Source organism: Sus scrofa, chromosome 3 (genome assembly GCF_000003025.6).
Source record: "Sus scrofa isolate TJ Tabasco breed Duroc chromosome 3, Sscrofa11.1, whole genome shotgun sequence".
In the NCBI taxonomy this organism is placed as follows: Eukaryota; Metazoa; Chordata; class Mammalia; order Artiodactyla; family Suidae; genus Sus; species Sus scrofa.
Window position 1 is genome coordinate 52522874 of NC_010445.4, and position 17234 is coordinate 52540107.

The 17234-nt window shown below is 47.5% G+C and overlaps 1 protein-coding gene across 50 annotated transcripts in view; it reads right to left on the reverse strand.

Annotated features, from left to right (window-relative positions):
• Positions 1-17234, reverse strand: part of MAP4K4 (mitogen-activated protein kinase kinase kinase kinase 4) — a 166453-nt gene that overhangs the window by 39846 nt on the left and 109373 nt on the right. For all 50 annotated transcript variants that reach the window (XM_021087162.1, XM_021087163.1, XM_021087156.1 and 47 more), the window contains exons 8-12: positions 16439-16493; positions 14999-15077; positions 10932-11107; positions 7493-7565; positions 5889-6099 (exon numbers count right to left, since the gene is read on the reverse strand). In XM_021087162.1, coding sequence (XP_020942821.1) covers positions 5889-6099; positions 7493-7565; positions 10932-11107; positions 14999-15077; positions 16439-16493 — 594 coding nt within the window. The remainder of the gene's footprint in view (positions 1-5888; positions 6100-7492; positions 7566-10931; positions 11108-14998; positions 15078-16438; positions 16494-17234) is intronic.

A 17234-nucleotide genomic window follows, 5' to 3' on the forward strand; every position in this document is an offset into this window, starting at 1 on the left:
TATCCAGAACTTCTACTAACACAGTATTATAAATCAACTATACTTTAATTTAAAAAAAAAATTTTTTTTTAAAGGTAAAAAGGAGTTCCCACTGTGGCTCAGCAGGTTAAGAACTCAGCATTGTGTCTGTGAGGATGCGGGTTTGATCCCTGGTCTTGCTCAGTGGGTTATGGATCTGGTGTTGCTGTGAGCTGTGGTGTAGGTCACAGACACAGCTCGGACACGGCACTGCTGTGGCTGTGGTGCAGGCTGGTAGCTGTAGCTCTGATTCGTCCCCTAGTCTGGGAACTTCCACATGCCACAGGTGCAGAAAGCAGCCAGGGGGAAAAATAAGTAAAGACATAAATAAAAGACTGAACAAGGAGTCTTCAAGAAAGAGCCAGGTGAGGAGAGAAACTCCAATGAGAGTGCTGGAGGCCGCCAGACTGCAGAGGGAACACGGCTGGGCACCCACACACTCTGGGAGCCCAGATGCAGTCAAGAGTCTGGCTCACACCAGCCTCAAGGTTCAAACTTCTGCCTCCAGAGAAGACGAGGGAAGATGCAGAGGAAGGGGGGTGAACCAGCATCAGGGCTGGCTTTCCATATGTGGCTGCCCATGGGGCCAAGTCACCTTTCAGCTGCTTGACTTGAATCACTGCCGCCCCAGTCCACACAGGCAGGGCTGTCCCTGGTCCAGCCCACACCTGGGAGACTTCTCATCTCACCTGCTTCCCAGCCCTGCGCTGTGGGCACCCGGGGACCAGGGAACAACAGGCCCCTGTGCACATCCTCTGGTCTCAGAGGAGATACCCATTCTTCTACCTGGCAGGAAGCTCTAGCTGATGCAATGTGCAGAATCCACCCTGGTTATTTCCAACTGCACGGGAGGCGGGGGGTGATGCAGGGCTCCCAGCCCAGGGGTAAATCTTCACTTCAGCTAACTAAATGCTACTAAGAATCTTAAGTTTAACTTAGAGTTTAAGTTAAAGTTGCCCTTCCAGGTAACTTTTTCCATTTCACTTGTGTTTAAATTTTTTAAAAATTTTTCTAAATTATAGTTGATTTACAATGCTGTGCCTTTTCAAAAAAAAATACATATTTCAATTTTAATCAATCCTTCATCCACATTATGCTCTAATACGTGAAGTGGTACACTGGACCAAGAGCAAAAATGTAAATTCCAACCGCTGAAAACCACTATAGTCAGAACAGGCCCTTAATTGAGGGGGTGTGTGTGTGTGTGTAGGGGAGAAATTAAAACTTAAAGAAAGCCCTTAGTAAATACCTTAACAGATTATTCATGTGAAAAGCTGGCCTCTTGTAAGAGAACTTCAAAAGAAAATGGCCAAAAATAAAACGTATATACCACCATATACTGATGAAGTAACATCAGTCCACAGTGGATTAACCTATGCCTGGGAATTCAAGCAACAAACCCGAGAAAATTCTAATGAACATGCCTGCTCAGGTTTACCCTATTAAGATCGATAAACGTGATATAATCCTTTGAAGCTTTTTCAAATTGATGTCATTCTTACTTTTTTGAAACAGTCTTTCTTTAAAAACAAAATCAAACTGAAAAACTGCACGATGCCGTAAAGTGATTTCCAAATCTCTCAAATTATAAAGAGACTTCCTTATTACTTTAAATTTTCCAAGCATGCCTGAATAAATATGTACTTTCCTAACTCTGCTGCAATGATCTTTAAGTTCCCTTTCTAGGCTGGTATTTAAAAGCAGGGCTTTCATCTCACAGTCCTAACAACTTTCCTAAAGAGGCCGTGCTGATGACAGTGGGGTCCACTTAACTGACTGGCTTTAGAAAGTAAACATCTTCAATGAACCGGTCTATTCTTCAGGTTCACCCATTTCCAACAACAGCGGGGCGACATGGCTGCTTGCACATACCACCAATCCTGGAGTTTTTTGAGAGCAAGGTCTCAAGGAAGCTTTAATAGATGAACTATTTGCTTTTCCCCAAAGACTACTCCTCTCCATTGTGAGGCAACAAATAACATTTGCTGAATTAACATAAGTCTTATGAAATTTAACTAGGAGGAAAATTAAAAAAAAAAAAAACAAACTAGACTGGGGTGCGCAGAACTGAGGGCTTCTGGGAGAGGAGACCCCTGTCGTCTGACAGAGCATGGCTGCAGTTCGGTATGTAAGAGGCGCCCTGGGCTCACAAGTGTGATCTGCCCCACGCACGGGGCCTCCATGTGGGCAGGGGGTGAAGACACACACACAGATGCTGCTTGGGTGAAGGGGTCACCGTGCCTTCCTTCCAGGGTCGCACAACCCAGAAACACATAATAAACATGAGCCATAGTCGGCTCATCTTTTCCAAGCAACCTCCATGCCTTCCTAGTGTTAGAATTGAACCTCAGGACAAATCCCACTTCACAGAAACAAAGTATTTTCTCTTGTTCTACATTCTGCTTTTGATTTCTTCCAGTTCCACCCACATCTCTAAAACTGCGGTCACTTTGGCATCTGCAGAAATGAGAGAAATGAATGTAACCACGTCCTCTTGGTGGAAGAAGAGCAGAGGCGGGAGCTGCCGGGCACATACCCACTGGGCCCCCACAGCCCAGTGACCATGGCAACTCCAGGGCTGAAGACCTGGACAGATCATAAAGTTAAGGGGCTACTCCTTCAAATACCTGCAGAAAATCTGACAGCGGGAAGTCCTGAACATTTATCAGCAGCTGCAGGACAGAAAGGAGAAGAAAGCTGCTGACAGATGACTTGGCCCCATGGGCAGATGCTCAGCCACGTCCCCTGTTCAGCGTCTACAGAGCACACGGCCACCCTCACAAACGGGTGAGTTCAGGTACACAGGGACCTGGATTTTCCCCTTTTCTGTCTTTCGTTTTTAAGAAAAGGAAAAGTCCTAGCTTCAAAGGACCAGTTTGATTTTGTCTTCATCTATGAAGAAAAAAATTTTTCAGTTATTTAAAAAAAAAAAAAGTGCTGCTGTTATCATGGCACCTTTGGTTTCCTAAGAACAGATTTCCCCTATGAAATAATTTTTTTATTTTTATTTTTTTTAAACAAAGTAGCACACCAGACCAATGCATCTTGCTTTTACCAATAATCTGACAGTCCCTGTGAGGTCAAAATGAAGAAGTATAGATTAGGAGACAGGAAACTTAAAAATGTAACAGGTTCAGAACCACATCTGAAGGACAGCCACTAATGCTGCCCAGCTTGGATGACGGATGGGGTTTTCTCCAGGGCATCTCCTGCAGCCTTTCTACTAAACCTAGACGAGGTGGTCACTTCCGTGGGGATCACAGGAGGAGTACGTGGAAGGTACCAGGGCAAGAGTCAATGGAAAGAGCCCAAACCACTGGACTCAATGACCAGATGATGAAATAATTTTCATTTTTGCTCCAAAAATTAAAAAATAAAATAAAAAAGGGAGTAATCACAAACTGGGAGAAAAGGCTGGCCAGGGTGAATAATTTTTATGGGGGAGGGGGGGGGAGACCCACTGGCTGGAGGCAGAGCTCTCCGTGAGCCAAAGCTGTGATGATGCATCAAAGTTGGGAAGGTAACAGGGTAACTGACACTAAAACCTCTTGATGGAGAGAGATCGTTTGTGCTCGGGGCTCTGAATCTGGGTAACACATTTTGAGTGCGCTGAGAAAACGCTGAGCGGCGAAGAGGGAAACCACCCGTGTGAACCTGCAGCATGTGCTCAGCCTCCTCACCCACCCCATCCTCCCAGCACCGTCCAAAAGACACAAGCAAAATGGAAAACCAACGGAAACATCATTTCCGGCAAATGGAGACAGACTTGAAAAGATCTGCAAGGACATCCAACATCTCCAGTTCGAGCAAGAGCCGAGAAAGAGAGAGCAGAGAAATGAGGGAGAGAGCGCGGGAGCAAATTTCACGGAGCGCCAGAAAGGGCAGAGGACACAGCAACCACGCAGGTCTCTTACAGACCAGGGGCTGGAGCGGGACACCCCAGCTGCACACGGGGCTCTGAAACAGCAATGGGGGGGCACAGACTCAGCCCAAGCCCCAGGGGACAGAGTTTGCAGCACTTTCAGAGAAAGTAACATCTGCCCTGTTTCCCTACAGCCTTGACCTGGGACCATTTTTTTGCAGCTGTGATAGAGAGCTTTTATCTCCTTTCCATTTTAATCATCATCTGTCTTCTGAGTGAGGCGGACAGTCTTTATCTACTTGATTAGTAACAAAAGGAATCATTATTCCCCAAACCTTGAATGCCAATAAAGAGCCACAATCATCTATGGCTGAAATATTCCCTGGGATACCTTCTGGGACGTAGCGTGCAGACAATGCTTAATTCCCAGGCTGACGCAGAGGCACTGGGCCACCAAGAACCCAAATCAGTGGGTTCTGCTCTGCTAACACCACCGTTACAGGACCCAGCTCCATCTTTCCTGATTAAGAGGTAAAAGGTGACAGGGAGTCTGAACTTCACTGAGATGCTGAAATTCAAGGGCTCACTGAAGCAGGTCAAGTGCCACGGTCACACTTAGCTAGCAACACTGATTCCCTAGCCTCTATTTAGCTACAGAGCAAATGCCTTTAAAACCTCAGTGTCTTTTCTTGAGGCATGGTTGACCTAACCCCATAACCCTCATTCCCTACTTGGTACAAAGCCTGCATAACAGAAACTTAGCTCACTGTCATTTGGCCTGAAAGCAGTTTCCAGGGCCTGTGTTACAACGAGCTCAAGGGGACCAGCCCTCGGTCCTCCAGGTCACAAACCACCAAACTGCCCTGTGCCATGGACTCAAGGAAAATTCAACCCAGGGTTAGAATGGACAGTGGCGAGTTCTACATAGAGAAGCACTAGAAACAGCTGGAGGCTCAAACTCAAGTGCACTCAGGTACTAAGTCCAGACGGACAAACCTCAGAACCACTTAGGGTCTCTGCTCTTTTCAAAGTCTTAAAATGTTAGAAAAGAGTTTGAAAATAAACCGCAAGTGCCTCCTAAGAGGAAGGTTGTGCCCTGTGTTTTCTTCCACAAGTGCTGCCCAAAAAAACTTCAGTCTCCTTAGTTAGACAAACACTGGTTTTCTAAACTACGGGCAAACAGTGAAGTTTTCAGAATTCAGACTATAAACACACAAAAGGAAACCAAGATTCTTGCCACAAAATGTACCCTAAGTAACCTGGGGAAAAAAAGCATGTGTTTGTTGTTTAAACTCCACTGCACAGTGTATCAACACCTAGCTTTACTGTTGTTTGGGGTCCTTTTTCTGGCCTGAAAGATAAAGGTGAAACAATAAAATTATGAAATTAAGTGGAAACGCTATTATGCACGAGAAATTTGGAGCTATGAAATACACAGGAAAAGGGAGTAAAGAAAAGAAAAATCAAAAGACTCTTTTGAGCCTGATGTGAAATACAGGGAAATGCATCTATGAATTAAAAATAAAAAAGCTCTGGGTAACCACACTGCCACTGTCAATTGTATTGATGAGTTCAAGGGCAGGGAGTACAAAATGCATCCCCCACACAAGTCAGGGGTCCCACTCCAACAGCCAGAGTACAGCACGTGTATTACACCCAAAAGAATTCTTCCCCATCCCTTCCTCTTCAATGCACCTCAAGTTGAGGCATTTGCTTTTTAAAAGACTGAAAGTTAAGGCATTTGTAGAAAAATATTTTTCCTGTGAAAAAGTCTGAAGTGCCAAAAAATTATGGGTCCACAAACATGGACCCCAACGCCAAGAGTGGAAGAGAAATGAGGTCAAACTCGAGCTGGCCTCCAGCGGGGGGCCCTATGGCCCTGGGAACATGGGGTGGGGTGTAACTGAGGCAGGCCCGCCCAGCGCCCACGAGCCGGGACGCCCTGACCTGCAGCAGGGGGACCCCCACCAGGGTGCCCGGAGAACTGCCTGCCGCGCTCCGCTCCTACCTCCTCCAGCCGCCGCCTCTGCTCCTTCTGCTGCTCGATCCGCTTCTGTCTCTCCGCCAGCAGCTGCCGCTTGTACTCCTCCTGCTCCCGGAGCTGCTGCTCCTGGAGGAGCTGCTGCCGCCTCAGAGCCTCCGAGCGCTCCTTGTTCTCCTGCTGCAGCCTCAGGAAGTCCCGCCGCAGTGTCGACTCCCCAGGGACATTGACGATGGAGCTGCAGGGGAAGAGGGCGCTCAGGAGGGCTCCAAGTCTACAGTGGGCTCCGGGAGCCCCGTCCACCCGGGAGCCCCGTTCACCCTCACCTCGCGGCCACCCCAGGAACAGCCAGGCCTAACTTTAAAAGCGTCCACTCTCCACCTGGTTCCTAAACAGCTGAAAACTCAGTCCTGCACGTCTGATAGGACATCTCTACTCAGGAGTCTCCCATCAACTCAACCTGGGCAGTGAGAGGCGGAAACCACCTCCTCCTCCAGGCACCAGCCCTCTGGGACCACCTTCCCCCAGGTCTGCCAGGTGGAAATACTGGAACCACCTTTAGGACTTTCTGTCCCCTTGTCCCCTCCATCGGGCCCACCAGGTCTGGTCCCGAAGCCCCACCCCCTCCCTTCATTCCCAGGGCCAGCAGCTAAGCCCAAGCAGGTCCCCAGGGAGCCATCATGAGACCAATCAAAGGGCATCACTCCCAGCTGGTCTCCCGCTAAGAGTCAGTGCTCCACTTTCAAAACTCCCAGAGCAACACAGACATACATCCCCCTAATCAGCTCTTCATTACATCGCACTCCTAACCCCAAACAGTGACACTGCTCATGAAGTCGCTTCAGACTGTCTACAAATTTTAGTCTCAAATAGATTCTCATCTTCTCCTATATAAGAAGACATGGAGTTTTATTCCAGTACATCCTCTCCTCTCTTGACATGCTCTCTTGAAGTGCCCATTCTCAGAACATGGGTCCCCACACATCTTTTGGCCTGATGCTCCTTCTGTCGCGCTGGTCAGCTCCGTGTGGCTTTGACATGAAGGCGGCCAGCAAGACCATTCCTGGAACCCATCAGTCATCCCTTCCCTGAGCCACTAGGAGGGTCCTGCTACCAAACCTTCGCCCTCTGCCCAAGTGTGCCTTGGGGAGCCAGAGATGACCAAATCAGAGACTCAAAGATAGACTGGGCCTGGAGCGGGCCAGAAGGCACCAGACAGAGGAGGCCACCTGCCAGCACCGTCACTGGGAGGAAGAGCAAAGCAGCCAACCAACGAGTTCTGGGGAGACTGCAGCATTCTCACTGGGGCCCTGCTGGCCCATAAGCAGGGCTATTTCCCACGCTACATGGCATTTCCCATCCACGCCTCCTGGAGTAACAAGGGCCGTGGGGAGCCCCCCGGCCACAGGAGCAGACAGGACCTGCACTTCCAAACGACTGGGGGGCAGGAAGCAATGCCATCTCAGTAAAGAGCCACTGCGTCAGAGCCCCCCCCTCTCCCTGGGGTGCATTTACAGGAGGCTTTGAAAGCACAAAGGGACGGAAGGTGTTAAGGTGCTGCCAAAGCCATTTATACGCCTTCACACCACAGCAGTCTCTCCACCGAAGCAATGGGCAGGGGGCAGCAGTACCTCGGCTCTCCCTCCTGCTCAGGCACTTCCTCCTCCTCTTCCTCACTCCCGCTGTACTCATACTCGGTTTCATCTACAAAGAAAAGGACAGGATAAGCGGGACAGCTCACAGACCATGACACTGTGTGTGCTGGGCAGCGTTTCCGAGGGCAGGACCACTGAAAATAAAACCTATGTTCTTTGAGGAAATACTAACGTGTGAAGCATGTGGCTGGAGGAGGCACAGGACCCACCCACCGAGAGCCGGTCCTCCCCAGGAAGAGCGCCCCCCCATCAAATTCAAGACCATCCCTCCGGGTGCGGGGCCCCTGAAAAGTGATCCAAAAGCATCAGCAAATTCAGAAAGTCTGCTCTGATACCAAAATTTAGAAGAGACTTACCTGCCCAAACTAAGGCAATAAAAGAATCTATTCCGTTATTTTTAGCACGTGGGCATCGCCTTAGAGTACAGCAGAGGCAAAAGTTTACTAGACTGAGAAAAAGTGAAGCCTTAAGTAGGTTTTTAGAACAAACAAACAAACAAAAAAAATCCCATGTTCCCACAAATTATAAAGCTGGATGGACCTAGAGATTATAACACTAAGTGAAGTCAGAAAGACAAAGAACATATGATATTACTTATATGCAGAGTCTAAAATATGATACAAATGAACTAATTTATAAAACAGAAACAGGCTCTATAGACACAGAAAACAGCCTTGTGGTTGCCAAAGGGAAAGTGGAGGGGAGGGATAAACTAGAACTTTGGAATTAGCAGATACAAACTACCATCTATCAAACAGATAAATAACAAAGTCCTACTGCATAGCACAGGGAACGATACTCAATATCCTGTAGTAACCCAAAAGAATCTGGGAGTTCCTGTCGTGGTGCAGTGGTTAACGAATCCGACTACAAACCATGAGGTTGCAGGTTCGATTCCTGGCCTTGCTATGTGCTGTGGTGTAGGTTGCAGATGCGGCTCGGATCCCGAGTTGCTGTGGCTCTGGCGTAGGCCAATGGCTACAGCTCTGATTAGACCCCTAGCCTGGGAACCTCCATATGCCGCGGGAGCGGCCCTAGAAAAGTCAAAAAGACAAAAAAAAAAAAAAGAAAGAAAATAAAAGAAAAGAATCTGAAAAACAACATACATATCTATATAACTGAATCCCTTTGCTGTATGCCAGAAAGTAACACAACATTGTAAATCAACTGCACTTCAATAACAAATAGATGAATAAATGACAACAAAGGCAGAATGATGAAAATAACTGATGAAACTCAACCGCACAAGGAAACAAAGGCTGCTCTGAGACCAGATGAAGCAAAAGCTTCGGCACGAAAAACTTTCATTCCACAGGTTTTCTAAAACGTTCCCGAAAGACAACTGTCCATCTTATTGGGCCCTGCAGGTCACGTGAGCACCTGATCTTCAGGGAGCACTTTCACTCTAATGTCTTGATTGTTTTCTAGCAATCAAATCTAGAAAAGTTGGAGGGATTTATAAGCAAAACATTCGTTTCTAACTTTTGTCAGAGATACGTTAAGTTAAAAATCAGTACATGATAAGAAAAACAAGTCAGAGAGCTAAAATACAGCTTGGTCTGTATCATACAGAATTGTCGATACCTATTATCTATATTTACAAATCCAGTCTACATACATGACCTTACTTCTTTTCTATGCTAGACAACCTAAACTATATCTTAAAGACCTTAAGACTAGGCTAGCTTCCAAGGGAAATGCCAACTTAAATAATCTTGGGAGTCCTTTAAATAGGTAGTGTTCCATTTAAAATTCTGCACTGTGAACTCTTGATTACTAGAGAGAGGCTGAGAGTATCCAGAAGGTGAACAAAGCAGAAAAGCCACTGTGACATGAAGGTAAGAATTCAAGGTGGAGGGCACCCCGTCTGTGTCGGCAAATGTGGGTGACAAGGGACATAGGAGGTGCTCCAGGATAAAAACAGAGGCTCATGCCGGCTGGAGCCAGTGCTCCAGGACTGCTAGCTGATATTAAGCAAGTCATGGGGGGAGTCCCCATCATGGTTCGTTGGAAACAAATCTGACTAGTGTCCATGAGGATGCGGGTTTGACTCCTGGCCTCGCTCAGTGGGTTAAGGTTCTGATGCTGCCATGAGCTGTGGTGTAGGTCAAAGACGAGGCTCAGATCTGGCATTGCTGTGGCTATGGTGCAGGCCAACAGCAGTAGCTCTGATTCGACCCCTAGCCTGGGAACCTCCATATGCTCCAGGTACAGCCGTTAAAAAAAACAAAGAAAGAAAGAAAGCAAACCACAGGGGAGTGATCCCATATGCAAATCACCTTTTCCCAAAAAAGCTTTATTTTCAAAATTTAGTCCACTTCATTACAATTGGATACATAGCTTAATATATAAGGCTTATTACTTTTTTATTTTTGGTCTTTTTGCCTTTTCTAGGGTCACTCCCGTGGCATATGAAGGTCCCCAGGCTAGGGGTCTAATTGGAGCTGTAGCCACAGGCCTACACCAGAGCCACAGCAAGAGCAACGCCAGATCTGAGCCGCGTCTGCGACCTACACCACAGCTCACAGCAATGCCGGATTCTTAACCCACTGAGCGAGGCCAGGGTTTGAACCCGCAACCTCATGGTTCCTAGTCGGATTCGTTAACCACTGAGCCAGGACGGGAACTCCTATAAAACTTATTTTTTATGAAAAAGTTATTATGACCATGAATGATGGTTAACTCTGAATACCAAACCTGTACCAGTGGGAAATGAATACGTGCAAAGCTCAGTACAGGCCTCCAAAGACACCTCTGACCAACTTCTTCACTGACCTGAACTTACTTTTTTTAAGTTTCTTCTTTGGCCTTAAAATTTGAGTGTTCAAAAACATCCATTAACAGGATGCCAGTTACATAGTGCTGTCCTGCAAGTTGCTGTAAGAATCCCCAGAACAGGAAGATCAGTGTGAGCCCCGGGCCCCAGAGAAGAAGGTTTGGGGGAAACGGTGGTGAAGCTGGCCTGCACCTTGCTGGGCAGGAGGAAGAGCTAAACCCAACAGGCGGACACAGAACACATCAGGACAGAAAACCCAGACACTGGGGACAGAGGGGAAGCTTAAGTCATCAGAGGAATGTGTGCTCCTTTGTGCGGTAATGCAAGAAAAGTGGTCAGGCTGCACATGAGGCCCAGGTAACCAATGACAGTGACGTTCACAGCCCTGCGTGACGTGGACAGAACTCAAGGGTCACAATGATGTAAAAAGCAGGACAGCGAAGGTTCGGCCCTGAGGAGGAACAAGACAGCACCCGCCGTGCTGACCAGCAGCAGTGCCCAGCTCACGAAGCTCTGGTCACCCCTATCAGCAGGTGCTAAGCAGAGACAGGCGAGGGGGGCACAAACTCATAGGTGAGAAAGGTTTGCAAAAACCTAAAAGAATACTTTTTAAGATGAAAATACAAACAAGCTTAATACCTTTCTCTCCTCTCTTCTTTCTGGTCCGGTCGATGTGGTCCTTAAGCTGGATTCTAACTTGCCTTTCGTTCGGCTGATCCCTTATAAAAGGATGTTTCAAAAGCTGCTCTGTGGAAGGCCGCTGCATGTAATTCTTCACTAGGCACCCTTCTATAAAACTAAAAAACTTCTTTGACCTAGAAAAGGAAGTAAAAAAGATCATCAAATTTCTACCGCAAAGAGCAAAGCTCCAAAACATCGGTAACTTAACAAGCATGGCAACAGAGGGCTTCAGAATTCACTGTGAGCAACTTTCTGTAAGACTGCAGGAATAAAATGGGAATACAGTAGGTATCACTGGGACGGGAACATCCCTTAAACTGAGCTCAGGGCCTTAAACATGCTCAGGGCCCCAATGTGGCTCGGAGTCACGGCTGCCTATTAATCACATCATCACTGGGCAGAGGAGGTGGGGAGGAAAGGGAGGTGTTTGCTAACAAGAAGGTGACAGAGGAGAGAAGCCTGGGCCCTAGAACACAAGACCAGACACAGGTCAGGAAAGTGACCAAACGCAGGGCTCTTAGACCTCTTAGTATATTTCCATTGGTTTCAAACTCGTTGATGTAGCTGTGCTCTAAGCCTAACGGGCGGAGGCAGAAATGACAGTGCTGAGGAGGGCAGTGACTCTGCTGCCAGTGTTCACCCCATCAGCCGCTTCTGTGTTCCCTGCTACTGCATTTCTGGCTCACAGGAACCCCCTCCCTAGCCTTGGCCGAGACACTCTCACCCACCCTGTCTTCTGAGACTCAGCTCAGACACCCCCTTGGTGGAGAGCCCTTCCCAGCACCACGCCACCCCCCAGGGTCCAAGTCAGGAGCCCTTCTGGGGGGTCTTTGTTTAACACGCTGCACACTTCTCATGGATGTTTGTCTCTTCTGCTGGCTCACAATGGTACAGGTCAGGACCGGTTCATACTTTTCAGTGTCGGCGATGCCCAGCCCTGGGCATGCAGACTATGATGGGCATGTGAGAGGATTTTGTTGAATGGATGAGTTATCCAGTCTTTAAAAACATAATGGAGACAATCAGTTCAGTCCTTTTAGTTCGGTCCTTCCCAATTATTTCACTGCTTTTAAGAATCACTTCTAATGTCTATTTCTATTCAAAATCACTACTTTTGTTCAACAGAAACTGAACTTTCAACAATTTGCGTTTGTTTACACTAGGCTCTATAAGAGATACATGTAGGAGAAAGTGCAGGAAATGTACATGTACACAAGAGCGGGTGTTTAACCTACAGAGGAGGAAAAAAGCAGAACTACCGCCACAGTGGAGCGGGAAGGACATCAAGACAGAGGTGGATGCTGCACCTGCCTAATCTGGGACAGAGAAGCCCTCATTCCAGAGTGACAGAACCATACAAACAAGGAAGCAGAGTACTAGGGATTAACCAGGTGTTTCCTGAGGCTACTGCAAAAGGTGGAAAAGAATTAAAAAAATAGATCAGAGTCAGCTCAGAGAAGGGCCCTCGGCCACTGAAGAGGCTGTGACTTGATCTGCGGTTAAGGAGGAACATGGGTGAGTACACCCGCTGGGGTGGCCGCTCTAACACAGCTTCCCAAAGCCTACTGCCCACAAGGATCATTTAGGGAGTTTATTTAAAAACAAATGCCAGCAACTTTGAAGCTGGAGCCCTAAATTTAAAAATTCCAAGGGGAGGAGTTTTCTGGTGTTGTCACTGTAGTGGCCTGTATCTGCTCCCTGACCTGGAAACTTCCACACACTTCAGGCACCCCCCCCCCCAAAAAAAAAAAAAAAAAAACCTAACATTCCAATCCTAACATGCACTGCTGTGTATGCTTATAGATTAGCATTTGAGCAATCAATGATCTACACTGTATTCTTTAAAATCAACCACCACATTCTGCTGGAAAGAGAGCTCACTGATCATCTATTAAAAGACACTTCTCCAAAAACAGGTATAGGAATACCCATCGTGGACACCGTCAAGGAAGAGGCTTTTTGTGTGCCGTGCTCTGACCCTTTAGGACGCCCAGGTAGAATGAGACAGTGGTGTCTGCCAATGAGGACACACTAGCCATGCTAACGCAGGGAGTCAGGGGAAGAACACAGGAGAATCTACTGTCACCTACGTCCATCCCTTCACACACTGCACCACAGGTAGTACTTAATCCAAATGCAAGTGATGGACAGAATGACCAGAGTGGGGCCAATTGGAAAGACTTACAAACTGTGAAATGCCCCCAAAGATGGAGTTTAAGCTCCCTGTAATAAAATCTGACCAAGAAGAGAAAGGGGAATGAGTGCTGTTTAGTCGAGCATGTGCCCTGCAGCCCATTCCCTGTTGACATGCACCATCACAGTGGTTTCTCAGGATGACTGCAGTTACCATGGTTTTTGCTTTTGAAGTTGGAGACCCATTTAATGTGGACCCTCAAGGCCTGGGCAGAGTGGGGAGCCTCCAGAAACTGGTCAGGCAAAAGGGGCAGGGGCAGGCCCATAACTGGCCCAGGCACACCAAGGCCAGCACCAGGAGAGTGGCCTGGGAAGGCAGAACCCCCAGGAGATCCACAGGCCTAGCCTTGAGAAGGTACCTAAGCCAGGCGGCAAGTGCTCAGGCCAGAACCCAACTGGGGCTCCCCGAGCCTAGGGGTTGGCTTTGCTGGGGCCCCTGAGCTGCTGCTGTAACTCAAGGTGCCTCTGCAGGCTGGATCCCAGCAGCTCTCGGAGGTGCCCGTGGAGGTGCTCATTCTCTCCATGTGTCCAGACGGGAGTTGATTTGGTCCCACATGGAGCTGATGGCAGCGAATTCTGCTTCCCTGAAGCTGCTGTCCTCACCTTCTGCCCCAATGTACCTGCCCAGGTAGCTGCTGGGGTCTGACAATGCAGGCTCGGGTGCCACTAGGGCCATGTGACAACAGAACTCAGTGATGCTCACACTGGCAGTTATCATGCTTTGATACAGAAGACCAAGTGGGGCTAAAATCACTGCAACCGTGTGGCCTTAAAGACCCTCCCCAAGGACTGGCCGGTGGAAGCAGACCTCAGCCACCTGGGGCCCAAGGTAGATAAAGACAGGATGAAGGACAGAGGAGACCTGCCAGCAGACAAAGGTGGAGAGAGGATGGCAAGGAGACTGGGAAAGGACAGCAAGTGGAGGGGAAACAGTGAGCCCGTCCACCCACGGGCGGGACGGAGACTCCAGGTCTTCAGAGAAGAAAGAGTGGACAAAACGGCATGACACTGCGTCCAAGAGAGGAGGAGGCAAAGCTGCAAGGAGTCACCTACATCAGAATTAAGAGCCCGAGGAATCAGCACCTAAGAGGAGACACCAACGAGAAGACTCCCAGGAATAGTTTTGGAAAGAAAAACCTGGGGCAAGCACAATGGACGGCCAAGCCTCAGAGACGGGGAGCAAAGGCAGGAGGAACCACACAAGAGGTAGGAACCCATAGGAAGGGACTCTGAAAAGCTCAGGACGGAACAAGCAGGCAGAGTCCTCATGCAGAAGACAAAGCACTGCCCTCTCCCTTCCAGCACATCCCCTCTGGCGCTTTCGTCCCAGAAGGTGGTCACCAATGCCCCCCTCTGCCCCCATCAATTCTGCTCAGTAGCCCAGAGGGGACCACTCCCTCCACACGCACTGCTGGGCCTGCTGGGATGTCAACATTCAGCCCTAAGGACAGTTTATGCTTCCATGACGTTTAAAATGCCATTTCAACTGAAGACTTCAAGTACGTCGGCTTTGCTTTTTAATGTTAAGACACGTAGAACTACGTAACATTGAAAGGTGTGTTTCAGTATTAAAGTGGAACCTTCTTCTTTAACCATGTTTGGGTGTTTCATAAGGTCACTTGTCGCTGTTTTATAATTCAACGGCTATTAACCAAAGGAAAAAAAAATTACAAAATAAACCAATACAACTTTTAACTGGTGTCTTACAGCTCTGACTCTTGTGTTCTTTGGGAGTCAGAACGGCCAGACTTTTGCCTTAAGGTAAAACTAAAAGGGAACAACTCTTTTTAAGGGAGAGAACAACCACCACCACAGCAAAGCACACAGCTCACCATTTTTTGGACTTCAGCCGGGGAGGAGGGTTTCTGGGGATGAGGAACAGGGCTCTCATCGGGTGCATGTCGCAGAGAGCTGGGGAGAGGAGATGCAGAGGTCAGTGTCACTCACGTCACCAGGGCTCCGTCATGGCATCGCGTGCTCTGCCCAATGTGTCACCCCTACCCCTTACGTCAGGCAGTCCAGACCCCGAGTCCCCACTGAGACACAGTAGAGGGTGGGGAGGACAAGAGTAAGAACAAATACAACTTCAAGAGGTCCCGGGGCAGTCTGCCTAAACCGAAGGTGAATACTGATCCAAGGTCCTAAAGGGGCTGACTGTCTCTAAAATGACAATGAACATCACTTTATGCTCACAGGGTGACTGTGAGGATTAATGTGGATGCTGCCTGGCAGGGCCCTTGCATAATGCCTGGGACACAGTGAGCACTACGTCCTCCAGAAATGCTCGTTGTTATTGCTAGTGACACCACGAAAGAGCAAAAGGGGGGGGGGGGCACGGGACGCTGCAATTGTTCACGTCTGTGCAATTACATTTGCACTCCGATCACAATGAAGCACCTGAGGTGCACGTGCGCACACAAATATGTCATGACAGGCATTTCTGTGTGTTGATTCACCTTCATGAGGACCTGACAAGACAGCTGGGAAATGGGGGCCAAAGAAAAAGGAAGTACCATTCCCACTGTGAAAGAAAACTGCAACAAAGGGCCAGGCAGCACTTTCTCAGGGGACACAAGGTGACCAAGACAGACAGCCACTGCTGGAGTACAAACTGATCCTCAGCTGTGGGATACACCTTTTTTTCATTCATTCAACAAACACTTCTCAGCAGCAACTATCCATTGGACAGTTATACATTCTCTGTGTACACCTTTTTTTAAAGGGGGGTAGGGGGACCAGCAGAAAAGGCCATATTTCCCTTTGTTCTCCGCAATTCTACCCCATCACTGAATAAAATTCAATTTCATGAAGCTGTCATTGATTTAATCCAAAGCAGAAGCAAAACTTCATAGGTAATCCCCCCAAAAAAAGAAAATCATTCTACAGATAAAAAGTTATCCCTCTATTTACAAAGTCAAAACATAAGTAATAATGAAATTGCCTGTTAGGACCTGTTTCAATAAATATTAAGTTTCAACTGTAAAAAGAAAACTTACTGCCTATTATCTGATGTCAGAATAATTGCAGGTCACATATCTGATTACAACTTAAATAAAACATAATGTAACCGACGAACCTCAGGGAAATCTTCAAAGGGAATAATGCAGGTCAAAAATTCCCTCTACGTCAGAAACTCCACTGGACTTATGATTCCTTCATTTGACCACCCTACCAGGAGCAGCTTTATCCATGAAGCCAGCCTTTTAGAAGACTTGAGACTAGGTTTAAGCTACACAGAACCACTGGGCTAAAAAGGAACACAGGCTACTTACGGGGAGCGCCTTCTGCCATCTCAATGGCCGTGATGCCGCAAGACCACAAGTCACTCTGCAGAACAAAGCAGGACGTTAGGCCACCATCTCAGCTGTGAGGGCACCAACTCACCCCTGCTGATCATACACACCAATAACATAAATGCCTCCTTTGAGGCATAAACCAAAGGGCAGTTCGCCAGGAAATTAAAAGCACAAACATATCTGGAAGAATACCTTCCAAATGAATGAACCAATGATGCAATAAAGGTAAAGCTGATTGTTAACGGGAACCACTGGTATCTGTGATGGAATTGAGAGGGCCCCCATAACAGCTTCTCTCTCCCTGCCCACTGCAGGCTTCACAGTTCAATGCTGCTTCATTTCTTCACAAGTATTCAATGATTTAGACTTCTAGCCCAGATCGATGTTTGTTCTTATGGTTTCTGATAAGATCTCAAACTTAACTAAGAGGTTAAAGGTTTAAAAGTTAGACAGTACTTTTTATGGAAGGTCCACAGCTGAATTAATAAAAGCCACCCTCACGCACTAAATGGACTTGCACGGCTCCCTCCACACAATCTTTCTGTATTAATTTTAAAACCTGAATTTTAACTTTATTTCCTATTCAATGTAAATTCCATGAGGGCAGGCATTTTTGTCTCTTTTATTCACCTTTGTTTCCCCAGAATTATGACTACCATGTGTTAGGCACTCAATATACACTGGATGAGAGATGAAGTTATATCAGCCAATTTGCTAAAATCCAAACAAGATTTTCTAAAATCTAGCTGACAGTTACCCTCATTAGCCTTCT